This window comes from Cornus florida, unplaced genomic scaffold (assembly GCF_030987335.1).
Source record: "Cornus florida cultivar Cherokee Brave unplaced genomic scaffold, ASM3098733v1 CherokeeBrave_3.0.0_Hap2_Chr09, whole genome shotgun sequence".
Taxonomy (NCBI): Eukaryota; Viridiplantae; Streptophyta; class Magnoliopsida; order Cornales; family Cornaceae; genus Cornus; species Cornus florida.
In genome coordinates, this window is record NW_026775579.1 from 57,194,376 (window position 1) to 57,210,408 (window position 16,033).

Here is a 16,033-nt window from a genome sequence, read left to right on the forward strand (position 1 = left end):
AAAGCCACACATACAAGAGTCACCTCATCTTTCTTTCTCTCTCTTCACTCACCGCCGTAACCACCACCCCCACAACCACCACCCTCGTCTCTTAATATGGGTTGCTATATATAATATTTATCCATATACATGCATATATATATATATATATATATATATTTATATATATATATATATATATATACATATATAAACCTCTTCTCTCAATCTGGGTGTATACGAATTAGAATTTTCTGTTTAACGATGTGGGATCTATTCCCCAATTCACACTCAATCTGATTTAATTCGTTAATTTCACTCGCATCAATTAGAATATTCACGATGATTACCATCAAATTGGGGGGAATTCTGAGTTCGATTTTGTGGACGAGCTTGTTCGAGCCTTTGATTACATCGAAGATCAAGGCCTGGAAAAATCCCCAGTCTGATCAAGCCCTCACTCGAATCTATTGCCATCACCATTGGAAAATCAGTGCTCCGTTCGCCTTCTCTGCCACCGCCGCCACTTATAAACCATAGAACTCTCTCTCTCTCTCTCTCTCTCTCTCTGCAACTGCAAACTACAAAATCTACAAGAATCAGAAGTTCAAAACCCATATATTTCAGTTTATCTATCTGTTTACAAGAATCAAAAGTTCAAGATTGAAGTCAGATTTTGGAATTGGCAACAAACTTGTCATTGCAGATAAGAGGGAGAGAGAGATCGTTGACGCAACCAGTCGGAAGAGGGGCGGAACGTAATGGACAGTCTCAAAGCCGTTCCAAACGACGTCGTACAGAGAGAGAGAGAGAGAAGTCCTGCTAAAAAAATTGGCAGCTCCTAGATTTGAGAAAAAATTTGGCATTCTCAAAATTTGAGAGCCCAAATAAAAGCCCATTGGAGAACCCATTTTTTACACCTCTCTCAAATTTTGAGTTTAGCAGCCCAAATGAAAGGTGCATTGGAGATGCTCTTACATGGTCAATTGCATTCTTCTTTCTGAAGTAGTATGCTGATGCAATTGCCTGAAAAAATAAAGAAGAGAGATTGTTATTGCAGGTATTCTCAAACCATTTGCTAGTTTAGTGCACGAGGCTCCTATCATTACGAGGTCTGGAGGGTATCAGATGTACGCGGCGTTATCTCTATATGTAGAGACTGGTTTGATTTCGAACGCATGACCTTCAAATCACCGGTTTCCAACCTATGACCTTCGAGTCACAATGAGCTTAGACTGTTCTGGTTTTGAACTTGTGACCTTCAAATGACAAATGGTCAGAGAATATTTCAATTTCGAAACATTCAAATCACAAATCACAATTGTGACTTTCAAATCACAATAGATCAACTGTTGGTAAAAACAAAACAAATCAACAACAAAAGATGCAATTTGAAGGTGGTCCAATCAAGAATTCAACTCAAATTTTAGGATAACTGGAACCACATGGAGCCTACTGATAAGTTGAAACATAGAAAATGCAGGTTGGACTGTGAGATGCCATTTTTCACTTTATTCTCCCAATTCTAATGTCAAAAGTGCAGCACAGAAAAGTATTCACCCATGTTAGTGTCCACTATCCACTATACAGGTTTATATATATGTAACTTGCTAAAAGCCAAACTAAAAACTAAAAAACCTAACAGGGATATAGAAAAATGTTTGTGACAGGGTCCCACATCTTAATGAAATTGTCTATAAAATAAATATACCTTTTCATTTTAAACTTTTGGATTATAAAAAACCTAACAGGTATTCTGTTTTGTTAATTACTGTTTCATAGTTTATTCGTGGTGATTAATCTAATCACTCAAAAAGACCCCACCCAGCCAACCCCACATGCTTGCTACCTGAATTCACACAACTGCTTTGGCTTGTATCCTATAAAATATAAATTATACTTCAAATCTGCTAAAGGACGAAAATGCCCTCACTTTTCCAAACTTCCTAATTAAGTGGACCCCACGTGTCTCTCCTCTTCCTCCTCCATAAATACCGATCTCCTCCTCTTCTTTCCTTCCCCCTTTCTCCTCCATTCCACCCTCCGGTTCGGTCTAACCATGTTTTCTCCTGAACCCCGGTTCACTTCCATCTCCCGGTTTTCGAATCAAGTTTCACGGAAGATGAAATACAGGGACTCCTATCCCTGTTCCAAGCAGGACACCCAGTTGATTCCAACTCCGGTTCAGACACAAACCGGTCGGCTTATTCAGTTGAAGAGAGGAAGCGACGTCGGATGATATCGAACCGGGAATCGGCCCGGCGGTCTAGGTGGCGAAAGAAGAGGCATGTAGAGAACCTAACGAAGCAGGTGAACCGTCTTGGAATAGAGAACCGGGAACTAAAGAACCGGTTGGGCTTGGTTTCACATCAGTGTGGTCTCATAGAAAGAGAGACCGACCAGCTCAGTACTGAGTACTTGGGTCTGCAGCAGAGACTGAGCTGCTTACATCAAATTTTGATCACCATGCAGCTTCAATAAGTACTCCGTGTTTTACATAAACCCTAACTAAGTTATCAAACCCTAACTCAATTCTCTCTCTCAGTTAAGGGCCAATTAATCTCCTAAGCTCGAGCTAATCTTTTTAGGCTCAGCAGCTTCATAAATGAATGGAGTATTGGTTCAACTATGCATCTGTATATAGTATGTACATATCTATATATATATTAATTTTCCAAAAAAAAATCTATATATATATTAATATATATAGAGAGAATATTATGGATTGTTTGGTTAAAAAATTATGGTGCATTAGACTCCTTTGTTTGGGACCCACAAATCTGACGTGGTTTTTCGAAAAAAATTAGTTGTTGAAGTTGCAAATATATTAATATTGTGTTCGGGAGCTATGTTGCGTTCAGAAATGTAAAATTTGAAATTGTAGTCACGATCTTACTAAGAAATCAGTACTAGATTATCAGTAAATCTTTCTTTAAATTTTTTTATTATCAAAAACACCCTCCAACTAACTATGGGATTTTTTTTTTTGACAAATATTATATATAATTGGTTGAATTGCATAAAATCCCCTTGATTTGGTGGGAGTATCTTAATAAAAGTAACTCTTCTCAGTTAGTTGGAGGAGGGATTTTGGAAAAAAAAAAAAAATTTAATTAATTAATTAATTAAATTAAATTAAAAGAGAGTTTATTGCAAAATATACTTCAAGTCAAGAGAAGTTTTATGCAATTCCCTCGTAATAGTAAAATAGACCAAGGATAAAATTAGTAAAGAACTCATTGTTGAAGTGATAGGCACAACTATTGAAAATAAATCCATATGCAAACCACGAAGCTAGTTTGTCATCACTAACTATGCTAGTAAGATATAAGATGTACCAAGATTAATAAGTATGAGGGCAATTATCTAGTCGTTTAGTTGCTGGAGAGTCCACCTCTCCGAGTGAATGTGCTCATATTCGAGTCCCATTTTCAAGTCTTCACCTCTCCCTAGTTTGAATAGAAAAAAATGTATTAAAAAGTAAGGTAAAGTACAGTTACACTCTAAGATTTGACAAAAGGACACACAGATGAAAGTTACTCATTTTTTGGACAGTGACACTCTCCTTCCTAAAATTCTATCTAAACAAGGTCTTAAATCATATAAAAAGATAAAATTATCCCCTCAATATTAAATTCAAATATATTAAAAAATATCAGACCTTGCAAAATGACGCATGCAATAGGCCTTATTCATTTTTTCTCTATCTGCTAACATATACGAGTATATATATATATATATATATATATATATATATATATATATATATATATATGTATGTATAGGAAGGCTCTCATGCGATCCAAAACAACGGACTTTTCAACGGACCAAAACTCAATTAGTTAATTATACTTTATTACTATATCAAACTTAACCATAGTTAATAATGTTAATTTTAATAGTCAATTTACCATAGTTAGTCAATACTTTTATTCAATCTCTCTCCTCCTAAATCTCTTCATCTTCTTTGCAATCTCAACCACTACCATATTCATTCTCCAAAATGGGACTCCAAGACTACTAGAGCAGCAAAAGCAATCAAGCTAGCAGTAGATGACAGACTCATCAAAGAGAAAAAGGAGTCTGATCAGATGTTATATGACTTTAATGAGTTGGAGTTCTTGATTCTATGAATTTACGGTCTTTCAATCAATTTACAAGTTATGTTTTATTTATTTTTTTGGTTGGTAAATTTAATTTTTAATTTAGAGAACTAACTATTACTATAATAAATTTTTATTTACCAGAAGACAATGAAAAGAAGTTGATCCTACCTAGATGTCATCACTCATATAGAGTAGCACCAAAACTAAGCCACCCAACAGTAAATCAAAGACGTGAAAAGACTGATTCTCAAGTTTTATTTATTTATTCAGACTTATAAAGAATCTTAATTTGTGTATATATGGGTAACAAAGTATTTTAATATTATTGAAATTTAGCCTAGGAGTCCAATTTTGGAGAATAAATATGTAGTTGTGTTGGGGTTGTAGTGGTCAAGATGGTGGCTATGATGGTATGGATATGGCGGTAGTGATTGAGATTGTAAGGAAGATGGGTAATGGTTGAGATTACAAGGAGGATGGAATAGATTAAGGAGGAGATAGATTGAATAAATGTATTGACTAACTATGATAAATTGACTATTAACGTTAATATTATTAACTATGGTTAAGTCTAATAAAATAATAAAGGTAATTGACTAATTGAGTTTTGGTCAGTTAAAAAGTCCGTTATTTTGAATTGCATGAGAGCCTGCCTATATATATAGTCGTATATTTACTGTATATATATATATTATACACATTACAACACTACCACCAACACTGGTGGGGCAGGCACAGGAGTCGTCCGCCGCCGCCGCCACCACACCTACCCACACCACTTTTCTCTGTATTGTTCTCCTTATCTTCGGCGTCAGTGTCAGAAAGGGAAAAAGTTTGGGTTTGGGTTTGATCCAAGGGTATTTGAATCAATTAAAATTAGAGTTGTGCCGAACCTTACGAAATTAGAGTTGTGCCAAACCTAATGAAACTTTAGGTTAGGGCCATGTTTGCCGGCGTGTTCTTAAGCTCGCTTGATTGCGATTGGGGAAAAGTTATCGAGATTGTTGACCACCACAACCTTGTATCCACCTAGCAATAGTTGAAGCACCGTGTGACTTCCGATACACCTAGCACCACCAATCACCAAAATAGTTTGTGCTATGGTTAATCAGTATACAGATACTATACTATATCTATATGTGTGTATAAAGGAATAATTGTTTTTGTGTATATAATACAGAGAGATCTGAAATTTCAGAATAGACGAGAAAGAGAAGATAATTGAATTTGACAAAGTGACACTCTGATCTAGCTACAAAGAGAGGGTTTGGATTTGATTCAAGGGTAGTTAAGTCAATTAAAATATTAATTTTATATTAAAGGGTAATAAAGTCAATTTATCATTGTCATGGTCTCTTTTCCATTTTTTAAACTTGAAGGAGTGTCCTTGTCCAAAAATAAATAACTTTAATTTATCTATTTTTTTGTTAAGCCTCAGAAGATGTGGTTGTACTTACATAAAAAAAAATAAATAATTGGTACACAAATTTCTTCCATTGAGTAGTCTATTTCAATGGTGGGCCTTTTGCCTCTACCTTGTAGTGGACCTGGCCTCACAGGAAAGCCTATGGGCCAGTCCCCTGATATGTGCGTCAGGGGTAATTTCGTAAAGTCGCCATTTTCAAACCACAAACGCCTAAAAGAGCCCGCCGATCACCAATCGAAATATAGATCTGTCATCTGTCGCCCGATCGCTAGAGAGAGTGTGTGAGAGAGAGGGAGAGTTTATCGTGTCTCTGTGTGTGTGTGAGAGATATAGACATAGATAGAGAGAGATGGAGAAGGTATGTGTAGCAGTGAGAGTGAGACCCCCGGTCAGCGAAGAGACCTCCAATGGAACTTACTGGAAGGTTGAAGACAACCGCATTTCTCTTCATAAGTCTCTCGGCACTCCTATTTCTGGACTTTCTTATGCTTTTGGTATTCTATCCATTCACTGCTCTCTCTCTACAAATTATATATATATATATATATATATATATATATATATATTAATATATATATTCTTTGATCTCATTTGGTTTGTTCAAGATATCGTTTTTGAGTTGCTTGTTCAATGTTTGTATTTGCAGATCATGTATTCGATCAGGATTGCACAAATTCTAGGGTTTACGAGCTTCTTACAAAGGACATTATTCATGCCGCCGTTGAGGGTTTCAATGGTGCGCCTTTTCTACTCTTTGCTTTTCCAAATTTTTGCGAATTGTTTGTTTTTTGTCCCAAGTTAAGTTTACATATGTACACATATGTGTGTGCATATATATATATATATATATATATATATATATATATATATAATAGTTGTAAGCTCGGTTGACTTGAGTAGAGTGGAGAGTTTCTTTTGGTCAAAAATTGAAAAACAGAAACTCTAAAGTTGGCATCTTCTCTTCTGGTTTGTTTTCGGTGTTGGTGTAGCTATTCTATCGTTTCTCTGCAACCAAACCGGACAACAAGTTTAGTCTAATTACTTGGAAATCTGGGGTTGCCCTGTTTTATTGAAGCTCTATTTGGCCTAAGTTCCTATCTTCTTCTTTTTTTCCCTTTCATTTTGTTGTTTCAAACTTCCAGCACAACAGTACATGAACTTTGTCAATACAAACGTCTCAATTTCCCACAGTGACGGAAAGTGGCTCTGACCTTTTTGTTTTGGTCATGTGGCTCGCTACTCAATTGGGCAGCCCTTTATGTGCCCATACTCTCTCGACCCAGGTGAAGGCAAGATTTGATCCAGGTTTATGAATTCCTAGAGATTTTACTGACACTTCTTGACTATTGATTCTCAGTTGCCGTTTTTCTTAGGGAATTGGCTCACCTTGTGTAAAACCTCCAACCATATAGAGTTGTATTTAAATTTTTTTTTTTACTACTTCGGTTTTCACCCAAGAGATTTTCTCGTAAAAGCATTGATTTCATTTTAGTTAGGGATTTTAGTTGGTTCAGTGTTGATTTCATTTCTGGGATCACTGGCTCCTTAAAGGATGTTCAACTGTAAAAGTCAACATAAGGCTTAGTGCTTCCTTTAAGTGGAAAGTTTTTCCATTCATTTCTTGAGGCAATTTATTTAGAGGAGAAATCCTTGCAGTTGGCGAGGTTCTGTTCAGTCTCATTCTTTCATCTTCTTCTCTTCCTATAATGAATAGGTTGTTGTCTAAAGGTACATCATAGCTCTGTATAGATATTCTTGGTATACACCTATGTTGAAGTTGAACTAAATAGTTTTTCGTTGTCATCAACTAACATTTACAAAATGTTCATTGTAAGTCCTGCTTTGATTGTGTTAGTTTTTTTTTTTTCCTGAATAATTGTATCAGTTTGATTTCTATATGCCATATCTTTATTTCTGAGTGCCTTCATATTGATTCAAAGCTAATCACTGAGATATATGAAGGAACTGCATTTGCATACGGACAAACCAGCAGTGGCAAGACTTTTACGATGAACGGTTCTGAAAATGATCCAGGAATTATCCATCGGGCTGTAAAAGATATATTTGGAAAAATTCAGATGGTATTATTATAGCTATCAATATTCCATCATTATCATCACTACTATTATTTTAATTATAATAATTTTTCACCTAAGGTTATGTTATAGTTGATGTAAATGTGCTTAATTTCTAGGAATTCTAGTTTCACCACTTTTTCTTTGATGTCTCAGACAAATGACAGAGAGTTCCTGATTCGAGTTTCCTACATGGAAATATACAATGAAGAAATTAATGATCTTTTTGCTGTAGAGAACCAGAAACTGCAGATCCATGAGAGTTTGGAAGTGAGCTATCGACAGATAACTTGGACACTTTTGCAATAGTTTTTCTGGAATGTATGAAAAGCTGATATTTCTTGTTTCCAGCGTGGGATATTTGTTGCAGGACTCAGGGAGGAAATTGTGAATTGTGCTGAACAAGTGCTTAAGCTCATCCAGTCTGGAGAAGGTTCGACTCCTAATGAGAATGGGCCTTAGTGGTGTTGTACACTTTTTTAAGTTGAATGCTTACATAAATTTGGAAAGTTGCATCTTACAGTTAACAGGCACTTTGGTGAGACCAACATGAACGTTCGAAGTAGTAGATCTCACACTATATTTAGGATGGTATGCTCTTGATGTCTGATGGAAATGCTGCTACATGTGGAATCTGTTCATTTTTCTGAATTTCTACTATATATATATATAAATGGTAGTAATATCCATTAAAAAAAATTAATTCAATTTATTTTTCCTATACCAGGTAATTGAGAGCAAGGGAAAGGATATCAATTCTTCTGGTAATTATCCAAGTCCAGACGATGCTATACGTGTTTCTGTCTTGGTTAGTATTTTTCTCACAATTGTTTAGAAGTTGACATTTCAACCTTTAGATGTTTGATTCTGCTTATATTTTCATTGATGCTATGTTTTCTGTCTGGAACTAGAATTTGGTAGATTTAGCAGGGTCTGAACGGATTGCTAAGACTGGAGCTGGGGGAGTTCGTTTAAAAGAAGGGAAGCACATCAACAAGAGCTTAATGATTCTTGGCAATGTGATTAACAAACTAAGTGACGGTGCAAAGCAAAGGTATCTTCCTATCCCCATTTAATAGTATGGATAAGAGCCGTGCATTAATGGATTAAATTACAAATGCAGGGGACACATTCCTTATCGTGACAGTAAGCTCACTCGAATACTTCAACCTGCACTTGGTGGTAATGCCAAAACCTCAATAATTTGCACTGTAGCCCCTGAAGAGGTAGTCCATTATATATTTATACACACATTCATATGTACTTTTGAATAAGGATCTTACATCAAGTTTAGTATTGGGCTTTGAAATTAGTACATGTCTAATATATCTAGGTTCACATAGAGGAAACAAAGGGAACTCTCCAGTTTGCTAGCAGAGCTAAACGCATTACCAATTGTGTTAAAGTGAACGAGGTTTGTTACTGATTTTTGTTTAGTAGCATTTACCAATTTTTCCCTTTAATGATATTAAGATGTTTGAATTCCATTTATATCTTGATATACAATATTTCAACTGTGGCTTGTATGTGGTTTCTAGTTTGATGTATATTTCTTTTCTAGAATCAGGTGTAGGAGGTATAACTGATACATTTACAAGGCATGGGAGTGTAATGTGCAATGTGTTTAAATTTTGGATATTTAGTACTTTCCTTCTGTTACTAATTTACGATTGGTCAATTCACAAATTTAAATGAGAAGAAATGTAAAATCCTAGATGTGATTTATTCTAAATTTTACTTAGCAGCAACTTGCAGCCTTGCAGGTGATTCAATGCTGGTCTTAACTTCAATTACGATGTAAATTGTTGTGAGTCCTCAACAAATTGAAATGGCTTCCAAAAATTTCTAGTTGTTTTGAATTATATTGCAACTTTTGTTCTCCAGCATAGGAAAGCAATTGAGGGAATCTTGTCTCAAATTTTCTTAAATGTTTTGAAATGCATTCACATGATGCTGGGCATAATATATGCTCTGAGATTTAAACTTGACGTGTGGGGCTCAAAACTCATGTTCCCTTTTCAACACATTATATATTTAAAATATGATAACCAGATATACCTTCTTGTAGTTTGATTATTGAATAGGTATATAAAGCAGATCATATTTTTAAGTATCATTTCTTGTATAGCGTATATATATATATATATATATATATATATATATATGGGTTATAAGTAGTTGTACTATAATGATTAGGCAACTTCCCTCATGCAGCAATGATTATTTTGGAGTTAATTTTATTTTTATGGTTGCTTCTTTCATTTTAATGTGATGGTATGACTAATCATGGTTGAATTTATTGTAGATTTTGACAGATGCTGCCTTGTTGAAGCGACAGACACTAGAGATAGAGGAACTGCGTAAAAAACTTCAGGTGATGATTGTATCTTTTTTACTTTACACAAATGAGGCTAAGAACCAATAAAATGTGGTAGAGTTTTTGTTTAGGGATCTCGTGCTGAGGTGCTGGAGCAGGAGATCCTGAAGCTGCGAAATGACATGCTCAAGGTAGATTGTTCTTTTGTTGCTTATGTTGAAGGGCCAGTATCTTGTGCATCAATAACAAGTCAAGTCTGCCTTTTCATTACATGCATTTATTTTCTTACTATTCAATTCTCAGTATGAACTAGAGCGTGAGAAGCTTGCTATGGAACTGGAGGAGGAGAGGAAATCACATAAAGAACGGGATCAATGTATAAAGGATCAGCAGATGAAAATTAACAATCTCAGTAGTCTTGTCACTACATCAGATTCTGATAGAAGTACCACCTCCATCCAGGTAAAACTGTAGAACTTTTAATGCAATATGTATGAATTTTTGTTTGATAGCTTTGGTTTGTTGGGCATTCCTTGTGTTAAATGCTGTCTGATTAACCATCTTTGCCCTAATCTGATTGACTGTTATTTTATGGATAGAACAGTACCTAACATCCCCTGTCTCACAAGCATTTTATAAATTTATATTCTAACTACATTTATTTAAACATTAGCCCAATTGCTTGATTTGGCCAATGTAGCTCATTTTTGCCATTCTGCTGTATTTTGTGGCATATATTCTTTGAATAACTGCATGATCAATTGGAATTTGGAAATTTTTAAACCAAACCTGTTTCTATATACCGTATATCAGAATTTACTAATTTCTCTGATCAATATTTTTCTGAATTACAACAAAGTTATTGTTTTCGTTGACAATTGTAAACACTTCAAATATGTTTCTGACTAAAATTATCTTGACAAGAACATTTTACACAATTGGACTTGTCGTAAATGTTTATCCTGGCCACAAATTGAGAACATTGAAATGTAGTAATTGTAATTTATGTTTCTCTTGTTTTGTTGACTATAGATTTAATTGAAACTATTATACTTAACAGGAAATAGCTGTGATATGAATCTCTGTTTTTTGGTCCTGTATATATACAAATCTTGAGACACACATCTACTGTTGAAAGAGAATTGTATGAAGATTATAGGGTAAATTTTTTTTATTAAAATTTATTTATAGTAAATCACTCGGATCAATCTTTTGACTTAATTTTACCAGACTGAATAGTCATCTTTGACTTGCTAGGATAATTTTATTTTAAGATATGTCAAGCTGATTTCATATTATGTACTTAAAGGACCAGGAATTTGTAAGGCAAAGCCTCAAGAAAGAAAGCTTTGACAGTCATAGCGTATTCCAGGAAGATGGTTTTAGAACCCCTTGTTTTAAAGCAGTTCCCAATGCCTTTGTTGTCAAACGATCAATTTCCTCTCGGCAGCAAGAGTGTAGCCCTCTTCCAGATACATTTAGCAATATTGCTGATGAAGACACGTGGATGAAAATGAACAAAGGCTACATAGCTGACCTTGATTCAATTCAGATGACTCCAGCAAGGAAAGTTCATTCCTTTCCATCAGGTGATGGAACTCCTGTGAGTACTTTTTCTACATTAATTTTTGGTCCATTTGAAATAGTTGATTTTTTTCAATTATAATACCTTCACGCATAATAATTAGAAAAGGAGAAATATGAAAATCTACTCTCTAGACAATTTTTAAATGAATACATGTATTTATCATTAGAGAATTATAGTTATTTTGTTTTCCCAGTACAGTTTACTTGTTTTACTTGTGTTGAGGTGTTCTTTTCTGCACTTCCATAGTAATGAACTAATTGAAGAGCTAAACAATTTTGAATCTTTTAATCTGTTTTTGGACTCTATTTGACAGACATTTGAGATGATGTTCTATAATGACATTTTCTTACTTTGATTCTTTTAAATTTAATAAAACCGTTGGTTGGTTGGCTTTGTGAATTATAGAGATATCAAAACTTATATAGTATGGACTGAACTTAGAATCCGCAGTGCATGATTTTGTAGTGAAATATTTGTAAACGGACATTTTGTTGCAACATCACTTTGGGTGTGTATGTGTTAATTGGAAGATTTGCTTCTTGTCAGGGTTGCTCCATTGAGAATTACAAACAAGAGGTCCAGAATCTCAAGAGACAGTTGGAACATACTATTAAAGAAAAGGATGAACTTGAGGTTAGTCTATTCTTATATTTTTAATTTGCTATTCTTTGTTTCTTCAAGATTTTAAATGCTTAATTTGGTCAAGGTTCTTTTTAACTTTCTGAACTCATTGTGCTTGGAAGCATGAATTGGGTTGATCCAATATTTAGGCCAAGATCTTATCTTTTATTAGATTCAATTAGCATATTTAGGATGTAGAATGAATTTAGAGGGAGAGAAGGCTTAGAGAAAGAGAGACTGCAAAAAATTGGGCAGGCTCTAGTTTGCCAGCTAAAGTGCTGACTCGGCCAATTTCCTCTTAAAATTAACTGAGTACCTCTGAGTCTTGGTCGAGTCTCTTTGAGTTGCTTCAGGGTGCTTCAAGTCCCGATAGAGTCCCTTGTGATTTTCATTCACAGTGATAGATCGGGCAGTAACAGAATTGACTCTGACCAAGTCCATTGTGACCTGGCCCAGCCATAATGGCCAGTACTTTAAACCATGTTTTACATTGTATACAATCAGTGTAACGCTGTTATATGTGAAGTTGCTAACTAATTATTTTATAATATAGGCAAAATGAGACATGTCATAACTCAAAAACTGCGTATAAGAATTTTGGTTGTAGTTGTAGTACATTTCCTGTTATGAAAGACAAATCATTAAGCCACTCATTGCTCTTATTGATATGTATTTATAGAATGACTTATTCATCTCCATCACAATGAAATGACGCTAACATAGTAATGAACTAGTCCTCAAAAGAGCAGTTTGCTGCACCTAGGGCAATTAGCTATAGCTTTCATGATGATTTGATCATCAACACTCTTTAGCAACCGCCAACCCCAGTAACGGTTTCCAACCTGGGATAGACATGAAATTTTTTTTATCTAAAAGTGAAAAGGAAATGAGAGAAATAAGATTTCTTACTTTAAAAGATTTTTTTTTTAATTTACTTAGTTTCTATAATTTTCATTATGAAAATGTAGCAAGTTAAATGTAGTTAGAGCTCATTTTAAGTCTCCCTTATTTGAAACGTAATTTACACTACTATAAAAGTTCAAACAGATAATGGAGTTGCTGAATTATTTATTATTTGATAAGTGAGAGACATCTGGATCCTCTCCAGTACACACACCTTTATTTTATTTTGTTCCGCATCAAAACAATATCGTTTTGGGGAATGTAACACCAATATTCGAGGATGCGGCACCCATAAATTTGAGAATGCAACACCCATTACTTTGAGAATGCAGCATCCATTACTTTGAGAATATCTCAAAGTAATGGGTGCTGCATTCTCAAAATGACGTCGTTTTGATGCACAACAAAGTACATTGTTTAGGTGTGTACCGAAGAGGATCCACTTCCCTTGAGAGTCACAGGAGAAAAGGTCTACCTACAGTTACAGTGAACTGTATATTTTTCTTTCCCTTTTTTAAGCCATTAATTTTTAAAAATCAATGAATTGTTTCAAATAACCCTTTTCTGTTGGTTTGTCAAACCATATTCCATTGGCAGTAATCCTTAAATGATCAAAAGAACCACAAATCATACCAACATAGATTTTGCACGGCATTATTTTAATTTTAATTTTTTTTAAATAAAGAATACTGATTCTTTGGATCATTGCAGTTTATAGTACTTAAATTTGGCTGTTATAAAATTCTTTTTATTTATTTATTTTTCTTTTGGTTTGGTGGTATTATAGAGTCTATCATTCAATCTTATGTTCTTTGGACCATGAAATGTATGCATGACTAATTCTTTAATTGCAGTAGATGTTAATTAAAAGTTCAAAGAATAACATTTAGATCCAAGTATGTTAAACCAGACTGTTTTGTGGCTGTACAATCTGCTATATCTGTTGCTTGCATCATTTGTATGTTAGAAATTATGAATTATAAGCATGTGTTACTATGGGAATCGTTGTCCATACCTTAAAAAGCCACTGTTCCATTCTCACACGATTATTTTTATACGTCCTACTCTTACATGTTTAATTAGTTCATTATTAATTATTTTTAATATCTTCTAGAATATCTTTCTTTCTTTCTTTCTTTCTTTTTCTTTTTTATTTTTTTTTAGAGTAAAGATTATATATCTTTTACTCTAACATATCTCAACTGTGAAACTAAATGTTAATTTTTAGATTGTATATGTTTGTTTTTCGATTGTTTCCCATTCTTCTACCATTCTAGACATCCATGTTTATATTTTCTGTTACATGGACTTAAAGCTTATACATTGATGTATGTTCTACAGAAAAATCACACCGAACAAATACTACATAACACTCAACTGATGGCAGAGATATCTGAACTTCAACAAGAGGCACTACTAATCCGAGAAGTTCCTCGACAATTGTGTGAATCCGTGGCCTACTGCAAAGATGTATACAAGGATGTTTTGTCAATTTTGCAGGTGAAACCTGTGCAACATCTTTTACTCTTCTTCGCTGAGAAAGAGTTCAACAAAATAATGTTTACTGACATTTGGTTTGTAACTGTAACAGAGTTTTGTCGCTGATGAGAAATCTGCAACAGCAAAATCACTCTCTAGCACAAGTGAGATTGGTTCACATCTTTTCTCATCTTTGGAAACTCATCTCTCACTGGCTATGGACGGCCCCAAAACTTCGACAATGAACAATTCTCTAATTCAAGAGCAATGCAAGAAAGTTGGCGACAACTTGAACAGCACAATTACATCCATAGTCCTATCAGAAGCACCAGCTCTCAAGGATGAACATGTTGGAAATCCGGTATACAGCAGCGAGTATAAGGTAGCTTTCTGGTGACAAACTATCAATATGTAATTCTTCAATTTCTCCCATCAAGGAGACATTTGCATGTATATGTTCTATTTTAACAGTAGTGTCCCGAATGTGGTATAGGAATGCACATTGGGAGGAGAAATCGCTCACTGGAAGGCGAAATTCGTAGATGAACTTAACACAATCAAGGAAAAATGTCAAAGCTTGACAGAAGAGTTGGATAACAATAAAGAGCTTCTCGAGGTTTCTAAAGAAAGATATCATAGCTTAGAAAGGGAGTTCCATCTCTTGAAAGAAGAAAAAGACTCTCTGCTTCAAACAGTCTCTAGTTCATCTCAAAGGCTGTCACTAGTTACTAATGAAAAGAAAAAGGTTTTGCAGGATTTGGATGATGAAGTACAGAAAAGAAAAGACCTAGAAGAAGACATCAAAAAGTTCAGCGTCGCATTTGCTTGTCGTCAGAGGTCACTCGAGTCATTCCACAGTGAGTTTCGAGCTAAAGTTGAGAACTTGAAAGCACAGAATCCGGTTTCAATACCCAAATCTCTTGGATATTAGAAATGGTTGCCTCTTGATGCAGTGTAAGTTCTGCAATTCACTGGAAACCTCCTGGTATTTGTTGTTGCTGTTTGTGATGTATTTATATGAATTTATGTATATTTGATCCACACATTATGATGCAGTGTAAGTTCTGCAATTTACTGGAAATCTCTTGGTATTTGTTGATGCAGTTTGTGATGTATTTAAATGAATTTATGTATATTTGATCACTTGACATCTCCATATTGGATTTTTTTTATAAGTATTAGTTGGAAGTATGAATTGTAATTCAAACTCTGCAAATCATCTGATACGATTGTGGCAATTAAATATTTTGATCTATATATTTGTTGCTGGTGGAAGGTATAAAGGATAGGAATTCAGAATTTTAAAATTGAATTGCACCGTTAGATGTTTATTATATTTATTACATGTTTATTATATTAATTACATATAAATTTAGATTTACCAGGGAAGAATCAAAAGTTGGTGTACCTTGCAGTATTGCTTTATTTATTTATTTATTTATTTTTTTATGTATTAATGTGCCACATAATGTGAATATTCAAACCTTAAACTTGGATTGTTTGGATAGTTTGGTTTCTCCATATTTGTTTTTTTTCAAA

The 16,033-nt window shown here is 34.4% G+C and overlaps 1 protein-coding gene across 1 annotated transcript; it reads left to right on the top strand.

The window, feature by feature from the left end:
• The first annotated feature begins 5,761 nt into the window (after positions 1–5,761).
• Positions 5,762–15,710, top strand: LOC132274037 (kinesin-like protein KIN-7N). The gene is made up of 18 exons (XM_059775184.1): positions 5,762–6,005; positions 6,158–6,247; positions 7,474–7,592; positions 7,743–7,856; positions 7,938–8,019; positions 8,110–8,177; positions 8,314–8,394; positions 8,498–8,640; positions 8,710–8,812; positions 8,920–9,000; positions 9,892–9,960; positions 10,035–10,094; positions 10,207–10,365; positions 11,213–11,506; positions 12,038–12,124; positions 14,357–14,515; positions 14,607–14,876; positions 14,988–15,710. Exons 1-18 carry the CDS (start codon positions 5,861–5,863, stop codon positions 15,423–15,425), a joined length of 2,562 nt encoding a protein of 853 aa, XP_059631167.1. The 5' UTR covers positions 5,762–5,860; the 3' UTR covers positions 15,426–15,710.
• The last annotated feature ends 323 nt before the right edge of the window (positions 15,711–16,033 follow it).

What these genes read in the sequence shown, in the direction of transcription:
- LOC132274037 (XM_059775184.1), top strand. Translation starts at nt 5,861, where the DNA reads ATGGAGAAGGTATGTGTAGCAGTGAGAGTGAGACCCCCGGTCAGCGAA. An exon ending in AGTGACGGTGCAAAGCAAAG is followed by an intron (nt 8,641 to 8,709) that starts GTATCTTCCTAT and finishes TTACAAATGCAG; the next exon opens with GGGACACATTCCTTATCGTG. An exon ending in ATTGTGTTAAAGTGAACGAG is followed by an intron (nt 9,001 to 9,891) that starts GTTTGTTACTGA and finishes AATTTATTGTAG; the next exon opens with ATTTTGACAGATGCTGCCTT.